General features: G+C 34.7%; 2 protein-coding genes across 2 annotated transcripts; one reads left to right on the forward strand and one right to left on the reverse strand.

The window, feature by feature from the left end:
* Window positions 1-1,427: 1,427 nt before the first annotated feature.
* Window positions 1,428-8,765, reverse strand: LOC110862743 (multidrug resistance-associated protein 1-like). Its single transcript, XM_035845847.1, has 23 exons — window positions 7,979-8,765; window positions 7,788-7,915; window positions 7,416-7,715; window positions 7,101-7,355; window positions 6,852-7,039; window positions 6,681-6,797; window positions 6,405-6,616; window positions 6,038-6,327; window positions 5,682-5,932; window positions 5,481-5,605; window positions 5,310-5,417; window positions 5,158-5,243; window positions 4,430-5,087; window positions 4,237-4,353; window positions 3,838-4,148; window positions 3,579-3,778; window positions 3,274-3,499; window positions 3,067-3,216; window positions 2,991-3,000; window positions 2,764-2,912; window positions 2,535-2,701; window positions 2,270-2,464; window positions 1,428-2,212 (listed from the first exon to the last, which is right to left on the reverse strand). Exons 2-23 carry the CDS (start codon window positions 7,815-7,817, stop codon window positions 2,077-2,079), a joined length of 4,281 nt encoding a protein of 1,426 aa, XP_035701740.1. The 5' UTR covers window positions 7,818-7,915; window positions 7,979-8,765; the 3' UTR covers window positions 1,428-2,076.
* Window positions 8,766-9,639: 874 nt separating this feature from the next.
* LOC110862740 lies at window positions 9,640-18,103 on the forward strand. Its single transcript, XM_022111957.2, has 3 exons — window positions 9,640-9,771; window positions 10,511-10,574; window positions 13,531-18,103. The coding sequence occupies exons 1-3, from the start codon at window positions 9,688-9,690 to the stop codon at window positions 17,712-17,714; spliced, it is 4,332 nt and encodes a 1,443-aa protein (XP_021967649.1). The 5' UTR covers window positions 9,640-9,687; the 3' UTR covers window positions 17,715-18,103.
* The last annotated feature ends 880 nt before the right edge of the window (window positions 18,104-18,983 follow it).

Below are 18,983 nucleotides of genomic sequence, written 5' to 3' on the forward strand. Positions count from 1 at the left end.
CCTGCTAACTAGGGCAGACCAGACTTCTGAGGTTGGTTAGGTTAGGTTACCTAACCTAACCTAACCAACCAAAAAATTTTTTTCGGAAAATAAACTATGTTTGAAAAATCTAGGAGAATGTAAAATTATTATATGCTCTTATAGTGGATAAGATTAATGTGGTGGTTTTGATGAATCGTTGCCTTTTTGCTCCTTATGTGTAATGCTTAGTTAATAACTAATGAAATGTCTAAATGTTTCTGATGTCCATTTATTATTTCTTATTTATCTTTGCTATTGTTCTAATGCGTAAATAAATTATTTTTTGTCATAAGTTGTTTTGTTGTCTTTATTAACTAAGATTAAGCTAAATTACATTTGTCATCCTTGAACATTACGAGAAATGGTCTTCTAGGTAGAACGTTTTCTAGTGAATTACAACTTCCATTTGACATCATATCTGAAAATCTCTTTAAAAAAGCTTAGGCTTACCTTTGTCTGTTCTCGGAAAGCTTTCAACTGACATCGCCAGGAATGACTTTTCAAAAACGCTTAGGGTCATCTTTGCATGTTTTCGAGCATAACTTTATAAGTGGAATTAGACTCATAATATAGACACTACACTTGGTTTTCAGGCAGCAGTGCCCTTGCAACTTAACTTCGTTATGGCAGGATGGAAAAATATATTAAGTTTTCGTACTCGCTATGAGGAGCGACTTTCGAGAACCAGCCTGTTCTTGTGAAGCATATCGAACTACGCCATTCTTTTCATTGTTCAGTTGCCAGTTGTTAGTTTTCTACGATCCTCTTTGTGAGCAAACGAGCGAACCAGCTACGTATAATGACATTGGGCTCAGCCCATTATGTGGTCAAGTACATTGTATGAACTCTGGGATTTGTAGCAGCGAACATTGTGCTAGTATTTGTGAAAACCTACCAAATTTTGTCTCTCACAAATGTGTGGTATGTGGCGGAGATCATAATGCTAGTTGTTTTGATTTAGCGTATCAGCCAATTTGTTCTCAGGCAAGTTCACCTCACCATTGTCACCTCAACCTGGCCCGAGCAGGCCCCGAAAACGAGCTGGTTCACCCGAAACAGGACCTAGGAAAAAACTCAATTTATCCGTTCATAAAAATAATGTTTGTCCCACCTGTCTTAAAGATTTTCCTATCGCAGGAAACTTGGATTATCACATGCAATGTGAGGATCCCGAACCTTCGGTTACCACTCAACAAGACTAGTGCTGACTGATAAGATTTTGAATACGGTTGAGGTTTATAAACTTAACGCTGAAAATTTCAATTATTCTGATATAGAGAAAATGTTTACTGATATCACTCCCGAATTGATTTCGATTTTTAGGGTCATGCCAATGTCTACGAGGTAATGCCTGTTTACTCTGCAAACTTACTACATACATATACATTCACTACAATTTCCAGAAGCATAATTTTATTTCATTTTTTCTCGAAAACACTATTTCAGACTGCTGTAGGTTTTTACAAAATAACCAATATTTGCAATCACTTATAAGTTACGTAAGGCTTATCACCACATCAATCAAAATACTTGTCATATGAATTGATTAGAGTTTAATTTGAACGAAGTTTTTTAACGCATGTGGGAAATTACATTTACCTTTTTGTTCCATGATTATCACTGCGTATTTTTCCATTGATATCCCAAGTTTAAATTTTCAGCGTGTGTGTAGCAATACGTTACTTGCAATATGTATGTAGCAATAGTGATATGCATATACAATATGAAATTTATATCTATATAACTTAACTAGGAATTTAAAAAAATGTTCAATAAATTAAAATTGTCTTTTTATAGCCCAACTTCTGGTAAGTATAACATTGATTCTGTCATGCAATGAAATTGTCGGAATATATGTAATTGATATTTTGAGTAATTATTTTAACTTGAACCTATATACATATAATAAATATGTACTTATTTTCCAGTGTGAGTAAAAAAATATTGAATAGATATTTAAGGGGATTTATAAAGCATGGCAGAATTTTACATAACTAGTTACATGCATATGTAACTAGTACATGAATATAATAAATACAGTTCACTCCCAATTTATTATTTTCCTCCTTCTTCACTATCAATTTCTTGCAATTTGTTAGATTTTACCATCTCATAAAAATCGGATTTTAAATTTAGCAAGTTACTTATTGTGTCAAACTGTTTAATTCGACCACCTTGTAGGACCATAATCCTTTAAAGAAAATATAAATCAGTTCTTTACGTCGTTTTCTGAAAATGTGCCACCAACCTGTCACAGTCGAGTAAAGTTTTAAAACGGTGTGCCACAATTAAGACGGTTGAATTCTTAAATTGTTCCTTGACTATCTCTTGGATAAGAAGTTCAATATTTTTATCGCAATTTGCCGTTACTTCGTCCAAAACCAGGAATTTTGGTTTCTTTAAAAGTGCTCGAGTTAAGCAAAGTAATTGTTTACAGCCAGATCTACATATAATCAAATTTATGTAATGATTTAGACCAATATGGAATATAAATACGAATTTATGACTATTACGTAATTCTCGTGTCATCCGGTGTTACATGAAAATACAAACCGTGAGGAAGATTGAATACAAATTCTTTTAAGTTAACTGTATCTAGTGCGTTCCACAATTCATGGTCTGTATAACATTGCACAGGATCCAAATTAAAACGAAGACTTTCCGAGAAAAAAGTAGGTTCCTGCATTGTAGATTAAAATATTAAAGAATTACGACCAAGAAAATTATTTTTACTTTAAATACCTGAGGAACAATAGCAATTTTAGAACGCAAATTATGCATTGATAATTGTGATGTGTTTAATCCGGATAATGCAATTTGACCCTGGATTGGTTCTAACAACTTAAATATGGCCATTAGAAGAGACGACTTTCCAGCTCCTGATCTCCCAACTGTAGCAGGAACACAGGAAGGTTAGTTAATTTATTGAAAATAAATAAATTTGTGGATTAAAAATTTTATCGTCTCACCGACTCCGATCTGAAATTAAGTTGGAGGTTTCCGAGTTTTAATTTGATAGGTTTAATTTATAATAATTTTATATACCTTTTCCCCACTTTTTATTGCACAACTCTCAATTTCTAAGATAGGCTGAGAATTTTGCTCGTAACGCAGTTGCAAATCTTTTATCAAAAGTTCACCAGTTTCTGGCCAGACTTCGTTAACTTTGTCTGGACAAGCGTCACAATTTCTTTCCTGTTCGACATACATATTTTTTAAATGTGCGAGTATATCTCAATTTTAAAAAATTACCTGCGGAATTAACGTCGTATTTACAACTCTCTCCACAGCTACAATATTCGATTCGAATTCGCTGGTTAATTTTACAAAATAATTTAATAACTGAGTTATTTGCAAAGCAGAAGATAGCGATAATGCGACGACAGCCGGACTTAAAGTATCTTTTGAGATTATGGCAAAAACACAAGTTCCTGAAACTATCAATGTCCCAAGAATATCCAGCCTTGCTTTAATCCACCTTGTCAAAATTGTACCGGATTTAGCGCACATTTAACTGCATTACATATATGTATGAACATAAAATTCTTGAAACTTACAATGTCCCAGCCATGTATAGAAAGTAAGCCTTATTATTTTCTAATAAAGAATCCTGGATCTCTCTCATTGTCTCATGTTCAATTCCAAACGCTTTAATGGAACACAATCCCGACAGCGTTTCCAGAACTAGGCTATAAAGTGGGGTCCTAGTTAATGATTCATTTCTCCTTAAATTTGTGGATGTAACGACGTATAATCTCTATAGGGAAAAAATACGTACTAAAAATAATCAACAATAAATTCGTCAATATTTTGTACCTGAAGGAAATAATAAATTATCGCAAGTGGTGCCACAAACACAAGAAATATCGGGGTTGCGTAACAGGTCGTGAATATTGCGCTTAAAAGGAGTAGAAAGTTAAGCACGGTTCCTTGCATATTTTGGGGAAAACTTGACTCCAAAATATCGACATCTTTGGTCAACACGTTTAACAGTGATCCTGCACCAATCTTATTTAGGAAATGTATCCGTCCGTTTAAAACTTTTAGGAGGAGAATGTCATACAAATTTCGGGATGCTTTTAGCGAGAAATTGTATATATATAGGCATCCCAGAAGTAATAAAATGGCTGCAAGATTTAATTTATAAAGACTTGTTGAAAATATTCAAGTTTTGACTTTTAATTTGGCCAATATTTCTTATCGATAAATCATTACCTTGAACTAACCCTACTGATCCATAAATGGTTATGTTGGTGGCTGCAGATTTTATCTGAGTGCTGTCATCCTGCCCACTCCACATAGATAACCAGACATTGGAAAATGTATAAACGGCTGAATTGGCAAATAAATATGTGAGACATATTTTATTAAAATGAGATACAAACACTTAAATATTTTGTAGGATTACCAACAGAACAAATAACCAACGTTATCCCAATGGTCAACCTTGTTACACCCCCTTCACGCAAATAAAGGGATTTCTTAACGAGTAGCCGATCCTCTCTCGGCTTGATGGATTCTGATAAATTACCACCATCGTTACATTGAGGAAGTGCATCATAAGTTGGAAAAATATCCATCTCATCATCTTCACCAAATTTGGACGAAGTCCGCTCTCTGTAGATGGTTCGATTAGGTCCGAAATATTTTACGGCTCCATTATCTAATTCTAGGACAATGTCTGCATCTGCAATCAATCCGCCATAGTCGGTCGCAACTATTCGCGTTTTCTCCTTTAATAATCCATCCAAACTTAGCAATTTTGTGTAAACTTTATTTGCCGTTTGTCCATCCAGGGCACTCATGGGCTGGTCCATGAGGTAGATGTTCGACCCAGAGTAGGCCGCACGGGCGAGAGAAATTCTCTGCCGCTGACCACCCGATAGGTTAGACCCGTTATCTAGGATTTCTGTATCATCACGCATTGGCAAACAAGATAGGTCAAGTTCGCATGCATTTATTACGTCGAGATACGTCTCCTTATTGAATGGGTTATGGAGTAAAATGTTTTCTTTGATGGTGGTCTTCCTTGTCCATGTGGATTCAGGAACGTATGCAATTTTCCCCTAGAAATGGTTAAAAAAATTCTTCGATTTTTATATCAAAAGGTATTGATCACAAATTATAAATGCGTACATTGACATCTATCTTGCCCTTAGTAATGAACATATTTCCTGACATTGCTTGTAACAAAGATGATTTTCCAGATCCAGATTCACCAACTGCATAATTTCCATGATATGTAAGTATTTCTTGTTATAAATTTGTGAAAATTACAAAATTTAAACCTATCGCGACAAGAGATCCAGGTGGGATAGTAAAATGTAGATTTTTTAAGATAGATTTCTTACTGTCCCAGGAGAGGTATGCATTCTCAAATTTTATAGATGTGTCATCTACAGAAATAAACTTCAATTTAAATATCTGTAATTGGTATTTATCCAACTATATTTTCTCACCATTCGTAACTTTATCGGACTTTACATAACTCTTATGTGTCTTAAATTCTTCCAAATTTAGAAACTTGTTTATCCTCTTAATACTCACAGTAGTTTGAGATAACAGCATGGCAAGAGCTGGCACGCTGGGGTTTAAAAAAATATGGGCTTTAGAGCACATAATGTTTCATAAACATGTCAGATAAATATCAATATCTTTACGTTAACAATGGTACTGTAATAATATTAATGATTGATAATGCCGCAAACATTATCCCTGCATTGATTGGCTCCCCATCCAGACTAGATTTCATGACCAGTACGACAAGCAATACGATGACGGGTGCCACGGTGAATGAGGTAACCATGCAGCCCAATCTTGTCAAAGAACCCCATATTGCGTCCAGTTCTAATTGTCGGGCTAGTCCTATTTTCTTTAAGAAAGCTTCATTCCACGCGTGCAGTTTGATCGTCTAAGGGTATGTAAATAAGTAATTAGGTCGACAAAAATTCACCGTTTTGTAAATTTATACAAACACAAACTAGAGGAAATTTATGCATGTGAGAAACATTTTTACTTTTAAGTTTTGGATCGTTTCTGACACAATTTTTACTCTTGAATCCTGCGCTTTCATTTGGTCGGTTTGTATATCTTTCAGTTGTCTCATTAATAATGTGGTTAATAAAATCAGCATGAAAATTATGGATACAGCAGCGAATGCGGGGTATCCAAGAAGGTTGTAGAGAAAATATGTGGCAACAATTGTTTGAATTGGAGCGATCCATAAGGTGTGGAGGAGGGGAATTACGTGACAAATTTTTTGCGAGTCGGCCCCCATTATATTTAGCAAAGTACTCCTGGTAGTGTCTAAAAAATAGGATTTTTTCATATTTCACCGCGTATCAAATAGAGTTGAAAATTTGTACTTGATTTTGCTGACGTACCAGTGGATTCTGTGATACAAATTCTTAAAGCTTTTTGAATCACGATAGAATGTAGCATTGACCTGCACTTGATAGATATTGCGGTCACATTTTTCCAGTAAAATAATCCTAAAATGTTCCTCGCTATCAGAGATGTGATTAAGGCGGTGACGTAAAAGTAGTCCTTCCACGTAGTTTTGTCCATTGTGTCGGTAAAATGAGTGACCATTATCCTAATTTTTGGATAAGGTAATGAAAACTTCTTTCTAAGTGTTTTCCTTAATTTATTTGGTATACCTTAAGATTTCTGGCGCAGAAAATGCCAACATCTCTTGGCAAATCCTCTGCAGTCCTGATATAACGAATTGCTTGCCAAACGAGGCAAAAAATAAACTAATGGCGTTATACGATGTACTAAAATTAAGTTAAATATTAGACGTAGAAATTGTTGATGAATATTTATAGTACCTTTCAGAACTATTTGTACTTGTTTGATCACTGAAATGGCCATTAGCTTGAGAGTAGGTTTCTTTTAAATCGAACGGTTTCAAATGAAGTGACTTTTTCTTGAAGGATTTCCAAAATATTTTATCCATCCAAAAATTAAATATTGTCAAATCTTGGGTTAAATTGTCCCTTGTCTTTTCTTGGCTTGGCTATCAGAAATTTTACAAATTGTACTTCCTACTAAGATTTAAGTATTGCTGGAGGTCATACTTTCATTGACTGCCAGAAGTTACGTAATCCCATCAATAGCTGTAGTGCATTTTCCACTGCCACTAATGGAAACACCATGTACCTAACAAAGTGTGCTTTTCTAATAATCGAGTCTTGAACTTCATTCCATTTAGTTACGGCACTTCTTAAAAGAACTCCTTCCGCGATGAGGCACAGACTCCAAAATAACATCTGAATATAGGAGAATTTTATACCCTTCCGTTGTAGGCTTACCATTAAACAAAATGCCAAGGTCTGCAAAAATCATTAAAAATTACAATAAAAGAAGTAACTTGTTTTAAATTTTTATCCTACAAAGCTCAAAATCCGGCTAGTCGTAGAAACGTATAATATTCTCATCTCATAAATTGTTTTTCCCTCCTGGAATACTGAAGATATCGATGTCGTCAATAGTGCTGTAAATATTCCAATTTGAATACAAGTTGTACAACCGAATCGAACATTTTTTCTAGCTGCATTTTCATCTTGGCGCGTATTAAGAATTGTGACGAGTCCAAATATAAGTATGCATATTAACGGAATGGATAAAATGACAGTCTCCTCAAAACAAAATGTGAAGTAGGGAGACGTTGTGTGCCACGTTAGGTTTGTATTCTGTAAAGTATTACATATAACCGCTAATTATTGTTAAAGAAATCAATATTAACTATTTAAGTATGTTGTTACCCAGAACGTGGATCCGCAAAAGTCATCCATTTTTACCGCAAATTTGTTAATTTTTTAAATACGTACCAATTTTCCTAATCGTTCGTGTTTAACAGGGTTCTGAACCGAAGTATATGGTTCAAGATATCCTGGAATATTGAAAAGTGTATAAAGTAAGTTTATGCCGTTGGCACCAGAAAGGTATCACGTACTCCTATTGTAGCACTTGAGATATTGTAATTGCAGATAAATTAATCAAATCAGGAGACGTGTAGTTGGTTGGTTGGTTGGTATTCACTTATTCACATATTATTCCTTGATCAATACAATTTAATGATTAGTATACACACAGTAGTATAAGTAAAAAGAAAAGAAGAGATTGAGTAACGAACGTTTAACAAACGTTTTGTGTACACACCGTTGATATTAAATCAAATATTTTAAACCATTGAATAAATTTAGGTTAAAAGGGTTCCCAATTCAAATGTACACATTTTTTTCTTTTTCTCATAAGAATTTACGTGATTCAACTGCGTACATTTCCAGATACTTTTACTTTTTGCCTAAAGTGGGAACTTTAGGCAAAAATTGTTAGTAAAACCTATTAGATGTTTCTTCCAAAACTTTCCTGTCATATTTTAAAAGATGAACTAACAAATCAAGATTTTTTTATCGCGTTCTAATCTACAACAACTTTTTTACCTGCTGGTAAAAGTTTATTCCAGACTACATATTTAAATTAATGGAATTATAAAATATCTTAAAAAACGTATTTTATAGTAATTTTCTTGTGATTTAGACATACAGCAGTGCATATCAGAATAGAAATAATATAAGATTATTATTTTGTGCATATAAATATGTATTGTGTTTTTGAAATTTACGCTTCCTTGCATTATCCCCGTTACATTTTACGTTACGTTACGTTTAACCCCCAAAAGTCTCAAAATTTATTTGAAGGTTATTATTCCAGCGGAGTCATTTTAATACATTATGCAATCAACGATGGGATTTTATTAATGCGAACACAAATTACTTACTGACATAATTACCTTCACTTAGTTGGCGTGGGTTTACCCAGTCCGAAATTCCATTTAGTTGTCACCATATATTCAAGTGGAACAACTTATCACTTTTTGATTGATTGGCTTGTGACCATGTTCATAAAGTTGTAGATAATCTTGTTAATGTTATATATGTATGTAATTTTTATGAAGAGCGATAATAACTAGTGTATATAAAATCGTTAAATTCAACCTGAACTGTGTCAAAATGTAATGTATATTTGTCCAGACTTATTGCCTAATCAAGCCTCAAATTTCAGTAAAACCCATAACAACATGTTTTAACCAGTTTTGACAGCGACAATTAATTAGGCACTTGATTTCAAGTTGATGAGCAACACAATTAATTGACAATGGTGCCACAAAATTATATGATAAGGGTCATCACAAGATTTATATACGTATGTAATTACCAATTCATCAAATCATTACTATTACGTATGAATAGCGTATGAATTACGTATGAATAGCTTATGGCCATATCAAACGTAAATAAATTGATTGACTGATTCAATTGAACTTGGCCCACAACGTCAACTCAGCTGCAAACCCTCCGATCCTACTGATAAGTGAGCAAAGTACATATTTCAACTTGAAATTTTCCACTAATTCTCAATATATACGCAATCATTCGATTTTATCAAGAGGGGAATTCAATTAACCTCAAGTGTTTCCAGCGGCACAACTTCGTTGAGAATTGATTAAAAACAAAATGTCACTGAAATCTTTCTTATCTGTTTGGCTGACTGTCACAATTATTGGAACCGGTTAAATCCAGCACACGGGTATTTAAGCGAACCAATATTTATATTTTATTCAGTTCCTAACTTTGCAACCGATAAGACAAGACATAAATAATGAAAAAAAATACTTTGGTAGTTCTGCTTCTCCAATTTCATTTGGCATTATGGTCCACACCATGCGACGCTAAAGAAGAATATGTGAGTAATTTTTTGAACATAAAATTAACTATAGTAAATTTGTATCAAATTACTACACATTATTACATTTAACCGAGGGCACACATATTCAACGTAGAGGGTTAGATATTTAGCTTACGCACTTTTAAATTCCCATTCGACTGAAAGCCCTGCCTTCATAATTACCTTTTGAGGAGGCAGGGCTTTCAATCGACACCAAATATGACTTATTTTACGACATTCGACATGATTTCGCCAAATTGTCGAATTCGAAATAAACGTCTGACCTTGGCGACACAAAATAGAAAAAGATCCTTCGCTACAACCAGGTAAACCTTTCATAAAAATTTGGTGAGAATTGGACGAGTAGTTTCGTCACAGTGAAAGGATACATATAGGGATGTAAGTGACCGATTTCCCCCTTTACACCACATGTGTGTGGCGAAATATTTTAAAAACCCAAAAAATTGACCAGACTAGACGCCGTTGACTTAGCTAAAACCAAAAAACAACAGAAAAAAATCAAATGTTTTTCATGTTACATTAATCACGGAATGCGTCAATGGTAGATTTTGGCCAAAAGCCCACAAGCTAAAATTTTATAGAATTGGGTTGGGAAACCTGATGAAAATGGGAAATTTATTTTTCTGATCTCACTTTGACCTTCCTACCTTTCTCCATTTGAACATTACCTAACCACTTTTTGGGTAAAATCGGAAAACACATAATTCATATAAAATAACGTTTCTTTTAATTGTAGATGGGAAGTCTTTCCATTGATGGCCCAACAAATCAGACACACCTCCTTCAGCTGCGTGAGGATGGTATATCTTTTTACTGTGCTTTGAATACATATTTATATCAATTTCACATGTACGTGTTTCGATTTTATATATTTCGCTACAAATATGTACAGATTAGAAGCAACATTGCAATTTCAAATTCATGTGAATAACATAGGTTTAGACTTAATTGCCTGCATGGTTTTGATAAAAACACAAACACACACACACCGTTTTCGGCAGTATTTATTGGTCAAGTGTATAAGAATAATTTTAATTAGCCGGCAACCATGGCAGTGCGGCCCAAATTCACTTACAGTTAGTAAATCCAAAATTTCGTTCTTTACAATAAAGATTTCAATTATTTAATCACGTTCAGGATTTACTAGTATTTGAATGGATAGAAATTTTCTCGAAACAGTGTTATGGTTAGTCGCAGGAACAGTTAATTATATTTAGATAGAAATTTTGTCAGGGCTCCATGTATAGTGGCTTAAGTTATTATAATCAATACCAAACCAGAGTAAAATGAGGTCGTTTCAAAAATATATTGTTATGTCAAAACAACAAATATTCAGAAACCAGTACTGTAGCATGCACAACAAGACATCCTCACTTCAAATTGAGATAGCTTTGTTAATTTTACTCCAATTTACAAAACCTTTGAAGCACACGAAGTGACATTAAATTATACATTATAAAATCAACTCGTGCCAGTACATGTAGTAACCGGAAGTTTGTAAAAAATTATTGCGAAAGTTTGAAATAGATTTAAAACACGGCAGACGTAAGTTGCCGATACGTTTTACCTAAAAGTACAATACCTGCCCGATGTATCTGCACGAAAGGGTACTTGCAAAAATATGATAGGGTGAGCCGTTTAGGATGTATGTAGAGCGCCGTCAATTTTAGAAGGTTTCAAAAATTAGGAACGAGGAATTTCTACGCAGATAGTTGCTATATTTTTATGCCATGTTTCAAGGACGTCAGTGCAGTAGATCATATCGAAATTTGAACAACTAAGGTGTAGCAATAATTGTTTAACATACCCTATAGTAAGTCTCGTTTCATAGGCTTTTACAGTTTTATTTGTTTTATTTTTTCAGTTCTTCAACATGTTTTATTTTCATGATTTATGTACACATGGTCCTTTATATTGGCCATTTAAAATTTCAGTTTGCCCATGCCGTGGTAATGTAGGCCGTAAGGATGTGATTAGCAGAATGTGTATGAGGTTGAGCAAAATAATTGTAAATGGTCACAATATCTTCTAAAGGTTTGGAATTTTACCCAATTTATAAATTTGTTTTGCATAGTTGTCGTCCCTTACTCGTTCAATGTTCTGTATCAAGTCTAAATAATTTGAAGATAGGTAGCCACCGTGATTTCTTTGGAATTAAAATATAGTATTTTTCTCTATATATATTCAAATAACTATGATATTTATTTGGTTTCTTCAATCTTGTGTGCACTACTCTTCCAAGACGAGTGAACGAATTGAAATGAAACTTGGCACAATAATAGTCGATATATTGTAGATGATTCTAAGATTTTCAAATATTATCAATTTTGAGTAGTTCCGATTTTAAGATATTTTATGGCCGACACTACCGGATTCAGTGACTTTGTTTATCAGATTTGTTGGTATAGCATTTACTAACTCTAGACTGCACTAACCAATTTTGATGAAATTTGGTAAAAGCATGTATCCGAACAATGCCAAGAACGAGTTAGAAAATATATTCAAAAAATATTAAGACCGGTAGGGGTCTGGTGTTGGTCAGAATATTAGAAATATTAATCAAAGTAGAAATTTAGTAGAAAATTGGTGCTGAATGTCCTGGTATATGAATTGAAACCTAATCTAAACCCAACTGGGGCAAATCTGATTATAATATGTTCAAGGTATATAATTATCAGTGTGGTGTGGCATGCAAAATTGTAATACGAAATATACTCGATTTAAAATGTCCTTATGGATTGGTCAAAATGGAGGAATATGTGCATGTCAGCATAAACGACAGCTCTCGTTAAACGCAACATATCCACTTAATCCACTTAAAATGTGCACATATGTATCACTAATCAATTTTTTGTGAATAGTAAGTTCGGAAATGAGCAGTGATTGACCTGTGGGGGTCATTGAGGCCGTGAGGATACTCAACCCTATTTTATTCCGTCCAATTTTATTTTTCTACTTCATTTAAGTAAAGCTTAAATAAGTGCAAATATTGACAAAATCGGCCGGGTGGGTGACCGGTGGGGACTTCGTAGGTGGTGAGGGTGTTATGAACCATTTTTTTTCAAATTTCAGCCCTCTACGAATATTTTTATACTCTGATTCTTCCCCACGCTGTAAAAATTACCCGCACTGGACCAATTTGGCCCATCGACTAACTTGGTTCTTAATTTTACGTTTCAAGTAGGTATGTGCCAAATTTTAAGTCGATCAGGTAATTTTTGTGAGAGTTATCATAGGACGGGTACAGTATATAAGCCGTTGGTCGGGCTATTAAGCCATTTTAAAAGGCCCCTCGAAGTTATTGAAATGTTAAATTGTACAAAATTTACGAAGGATCCTACCGTTAAGTGGCTTTAGCACTAAATAATAGGGATATTTAGCACATTCCTCTGCCTTATAAAACCCTACTGTAATGCATTGTTTACACAAAATGCATCGTACTATGCTGAAATACTTAGGATTATTGCCTGCACAGTACCAACAAATGTGACATCATAATTATTTTAATGAGTTATTGCAGAAAATTAAATGGTTTTCTGCAAACAAAAAAATTTGTTTTTTCTTAAAAATTTAAAAATTTATTTTTAAAATCCTTATTTTTTTCTGCAAACGACTCGTATTAATCAAATACAAAATACAGAAAGTTGAAAATACATACAATTATATTTAGGACTGGACACACTAATGTCCAGAAAAAATGCAGAACGAATTTGATAAACACATTGCAGAAATGGCTAACAATATTATTTTTCATAGGTGTAGATGATCCAGATATTGACCCCGTGGAGGAATTAATGTACTTTCTGGATCTGGGTGAACGCGAAATACAACTAACAAAGCACAGGAATATTGTTTTACTGGTGGGATTAACGGGAACTGGAAAAACCACTTTACTACAGTTTGCGGCAAATGACAGCAACCGATTAACGTCCGTTGAAAAATGCCCAGGTTGTGGAGAATACTATCTTCGGGATGAAGGAGGCTACGTCGGAAACCAGAGTTTGGTTTCACAAACATTTTTGCCAAACTTTCTCTACAACAATTTAATGGATACTGCTCTCTATGATTGTCCTGGTTTTGATGATAACAGAAATACAACAGTATCAATTGCTAATGCCTACTTCATCAAAAAAATAACTAATCACGCTCAAACCGTTAAAATTGTTGTTGTTGCAACACATGGGTCATTGGACGCTTCAGATCGAAGCTCTTTTCCTAAGCTGTTGACTAACTTACTGGTTCTATTGAAAGATCCGAGTAAAATTTCGGATTCTATTGCCATAATTGGAACAAGCAGTACCCCAGTCCACTTACAACCATTCAACTTTATCAGTAAATACAGCTACTTTATTGACACCGAAGCCAGAAGATATATCGACGAAGTATACGACGAGCCACGAAAAACTAAGGCTTTGCAATTAATCGACTCTTTCTTGCACAAAAATACGAATGGTAATTATACGCAAATCGGATATTTTAGAGCCCCAAGTAGTTCAGGCCCACTGGAGATGATGGAAGAATTCATAGGAAACAAAGCATTTGTTCGGTCCCTTATAATAGACGAGCTCCAATACGCACCTACAACATCGGATGATTTTGGTTATTCACCGGGTGAGGACGCTAGATTTGTAATAGTTGGCCTTGCAGGCAATGTAAGCATATTAATTAGGGAAGAATTAAGAAATTTTACAACTGAGGAAACCAGAATTTTTGTAACTGAACTACAAAGGCTATTCGACATAGGTGACTCGGATAAAATTTTGTTGAATAAGCTCAATCTTCTATTCAATGTCACGTTCCCGATAACAGAGAATGGCAATGCAGACTTTTTTTCTAATTATACAAATGAAATAATTACAAACGCTGATTTATTTAGCATGAGTTCCATTTCAAGTCTTAACTCAAGTTTGGTGAGATATACAAATTACTTGGATATCTTAAAGATGGTTAGCGAATTTACGATCGATCAATCAAACTGGATTACTCCAATCTTAGCAATGCGTTCCGAAGTAACACTCACTATTAACCCCTATTTATCACAAGCTAACATTGATATAAAAGAACTAATTGAAATTTTCTCGGCAAATGTACAAGAGAGTGTGCAATCAGATATCGACAATCTGATTAACCAGAACTCCGACGCAGAAGAATTTATAGCAAGGCTTCAGTCAATTTCAATGTCTACGTATCCCATATGCGAGGGTCCCAGTAGGCAAATATCTTCTTGTATTTCTCAAATTCTGTCCAACACTAATGGCTTTGGAGGACAGCACTATGCTTCATTTAACGCAACCTTAAGTCGGCAGGCGGAAATTTTGAAAGACCTTGAAATGGCGTATGATAAAGACACTGGACTCTTAAATCCTGCTCAATGGGTATTGGCTTTAATTAACTTGGGAAATAATATTATGTTGAAGATACCTGACATAATAATTGCTTTCAATCAAATTGTCAAATATGAAGTTGAAAAATTTGCAAATTCGACGCAAGTAGCGCTCACAAAACAACTAGAGATGTTCATAACAGATGTGGAACAATTTCCGGACGAACTTGTGTTTCTACAATCTGCAACGTATCCAATTTGCGAGTCTGATAGTGCATCGTCGTTCAACATGTATACTGGGGAAATTCTGAACGAAGCGCAAAAATTCGCTTTAACCGACTTTGAAATTATCAACTCAGCGCTTTCAAGGTTTGGAGAACTGTTTGAGTCTATTTACAGAATTTCAGAATTTAACAAAGCCTACGTTACTCCAAACCTTTGGATTCTTCCTTTGAAGGGTTTAAACATAACTATTGCTCAGACTATCAATACAGTGTCATCTGATATTGCACGCATTGTCACAACTACCTCGTCACAAACTGCAGCAGAAATTGATACTCTCTTCCGTAATTGGTTCATCCAATTTTACCAAACCCAAGACCTACCTCATCCAAATTTTGAAAACTTCCTCGGCAACCTTACAATCGTAACATATCCCACATGCACAAATCAGACCCTTCCAATCCAATGCATATCAGAAATGATAAATGGCATTAAGGCAGTCGGATTACCCGCTGATAGCAATCGTATAAGTCGGCTTCAAACAAATCATGCGCAGTTCCAAAGAATCATGGATGTCGGGTATGAAATTCATATCGTAAGCAGACCTTGGGTTGAAAGTCTACTTCGAGTCTATCCAAATATTCAGAGGTTTGTGTCAGATGATATAGTCCAACATATTATACTACAGGGTGCGACAAGCATTGGAAATGTGACAGACTCCTATAAAAAATTCATTTCAGAAAAACTAAGGGATGTACAATCGATAGGAGAGCAAGAAACTGAGGTGTACGGATTTGAGCGAAAGGTATTTACACTGGTTCAGAGAGCAGAAGAAAAATATAACGAATCAGCTACAACAGCAGTTGCATTTATGCAAACCTTAGTGACACAATTCGAAGACGTTTTTCCTGCTATCACGAATGAGATGAGAGAAAGAATTCAGAGGAGTATGTCACTATTTCGTGTCCTGCAAAAACTTCCCCAACTACCTTGGAGATCAGAAGTTTGGTTTATCAAAATTTATTCTTTAAAAAGCGCAATAATTTCTGAAACTACGTGGGTAACGTTTTTGCAAGCATTGTATAACGATCTAACTAAATACAACACCCAAATTAAATCTGATAGTGGAGTAGAAAGAAAGATTCACGGATGGTGGCGAACTTTTGGCCAAATCTCTCTAACAAATTTTAATGAATTCTGGAACTATTTAAAAAACGAAGGTGTCCCAACAATGACTCATGGTAATATGGACATTGTTCGTAGCGTCTTGAACTCTTCTGATGGTACACACAAGATTGCGCAAATTAACCAATTTTTAAACACGATATTTCCTCCAGTACCTACTTGCGCCCATTCAAATGGAATTCTGAAATGCTTTGGAGATTTTCTTTCGTTTAACGAAATAATTCGGTCTACTAGCAACACGTCACCTCCACACACAGTTGTAATTTTGGCATTTAACACATTATTCATTGATTCTCGATTTTCTGGATCGCAGATTAACGTAAAAAATAATATCAAAATTTTCTTGATGGCACCCAAAGTCAACCTTCGTACGAACGACCCGTTTGACTTAGCTGGAGCTAATTCGACTCAGAATTCTGAACATGGAAATAACGCTGGATCAGCATTTTATATATATGACAGTCTTGAAGGAGGTGCATTTAGATTTTCAAATTTAACTGGCGGGACTGGAGCATCTGGGTTAAATGGAACTAACGGAGGACCTGGACAAAAGGGTCTGACAAAATCGTTTTCTATGGGCGCAGACTGTCACGCATGGTCTGGGGGCTATATTAGAATTACAATCTATCCAAATAGTTGCAACAGAAACTCAGAGGAGACATGTCACGCAGGCAATTCCGGTGTGAATTTCACAATTGATGGAGGAGCAGGAGGTCGTGGCGCCAATGGGGGTCCAGGGGGGAATGCAGGTGCTGGAGGATTTCCAGGTCAACTTTCGACGGTGGACGTGAATATCAACAATGCAATTGCAATAAGCAAAGGAACATGCGGAACCAACGGAGCACGCGGGATTGGGGGTTCGGGTGGACTTGGCGGATATTATGGAGACACACTACGAAGGTGTGTTGATGACGTGTCTAGTGGAACTCAAAAAGTGTGTCAGCAAGGAGGCTGTAGTTCAGCCACTTATCCCAATGTACCTTTATTGATACGGGGGCCTAGTGGAGAAAGGGGAAGTGACGGCATCGTTACCAGTAATGGTTGTACTACATCATACGTGCCATGGCCAACTGCAGAAATCAAACCCTACTATGATGGATATTTCACTCAATCTGAAACTATAAAAAACAACTTTTTCATGGGACAACAATTGAGTACGTTTCTTGCAAAGGCACGCTCACACACTGGATTAAGAAACATGTTTAACTAAAGTCCCTCTTTGGCTTTATTCCTTTTAAAACTTAAATTTCCGATGGCACAGTTATTGCTGAATTGTGTCAATTTAAAACAATCTAGATAAGGATTTCAAAATTTCTATAGAAAATATTTATCCCATATTGTTATTAAAATTTCGTTACAAATTTAATTGTTTGTGGACCGATGTATGTATTTACTGTTAAAATATCATGGCATGTGCGAATATGTAACTATTACAATACATCTATTTTAATTATTATTTTAAGTAGGGATAAATATGTACGGCGCTGGTCGTTTAGCTTTTTCTTCAAATAACGATATACATACGTATGTACATGAAGATTCTGCATATAATTCTATGTACTCTATTGAAATAAATAAACAAAATATTCTTGCACAACATTTTGTAAGGAAAGCACTTGTCGGTGATTTTTTTGGTATTCATCGTATTCCCGGTAAATTTTCAATAAGTGTTTATGATTGCATCTACTAAAACATTTTGGCATCATTGTACAATTAATAATTTTATAAGACTTGCAAAATACTTAAATAATTATAAGTAGCAAATCAAGGTTAGCTCACTATTTAGTGTAATTTAATAAAATAAATAATCCAATGAACCGTAATTTTCCAAAGCTAATTTATGCCTGAAAAAAAACTAGGTGATTTTATTTATTATATTTTATTATTCAGATTGGGTGCAGGAAATGTTGCCTTATACTAGTTTTAAATACAAATCTTTCTAAGAAATGTGACTCCGTGTGACATTCCTGATATATACATATATTCTGTATTTTTTCATTTTTTATCAAAAGATTTTTAAAACTAATATGTATGTAGCATTAATACACGACGTGTATTAATGCTACATGTGTAATTAAATATGTAAAATAATACAGAGCATTCATTCGTCACAAAGTACAATTCCATAGTAATATTCTCCAAGAAGGTACAGATTTAGTATTAGCAAATATTACGAGATTGATGGATTTCCTTTCGAAATATTTAAATACGTAATATGTATTCATCTTACATATGACAATTGTTTTTTATTCAAACAAAATTAAATACATATACGAAAGACCAATCAGTTGGCTTGGGGAGCAGTGGGAAAACCCAAAGATGGTGAAATGGGAAAACCACTGCTTGAAGTGGACAACTGACGATCCAGATATGTATATGTATATGTATGTATGTATTTGTATTGATGTAAACGATAAACTTCTCATTAGAAAGATCATAAATACGGTATTTGTCCATGATATTTATTCTTCCACCTACC

The sequence above is a fragment of the Folsomia candida genome, unplaced genomic scaffold (genome assembly GCF_002217175.1).
Source record: "Folsomia candida strain VU population unplaced genomic scaffold, ASM221717v1 Fcan01_Sc067, whole genome shotgun sequence".
Taxonomy (NCBI): domain Eukaryota; kingdom Metazoa; phylum Arthropoda; class Collembola; order Entomobryomorpha; family Isotomidae; genus Folsomia; species Folsomia candida.

Bases quoted from the DNA above. Each gene is read 5' to 3' on its own strand.
- LOC110862743 (XM_035845847.1), bottom strand. From the start codon at position 7,817: ATGGATGACTTTTGCGGATCCACGTTCTGG. The intron at 7,716-7,787 runs GTAACAACATAC...AATACTTTACAG, and splicing joins TTTGCGGATCCACGTTCTGG to AATACAAACCTAACGTGGCA. The intron at 5,606-5,681 runs GTAAAGATATTG...TTTAAACCCCAG, and splicing joins ATTACAGTACCATTGTTAAC to CGTGCCAGCTCTTGCCATGC.
- LOC110862740 (XM_022111957.2), top strand. From the start codon at position 9,688: ATGAAAAAAAATACTTTGGTAGTTCTGCTTCTCCAATTTCATTTGGCA. The intron at 9,772-10,510 runs GTGAGTAATTTT...TTTTAATTGTAG, and splicing joins GCGACGCTAAAGAAGAATAT to ATGGGAAGTCTTTCCATTGA. The intron at 10,575-13,530 runs GTATATCTTTTT...TATTTTTCATAG, and splicing joins CCTTCAGCTGCGTGAGGATG to GTGTAGATGATCCAGATATT.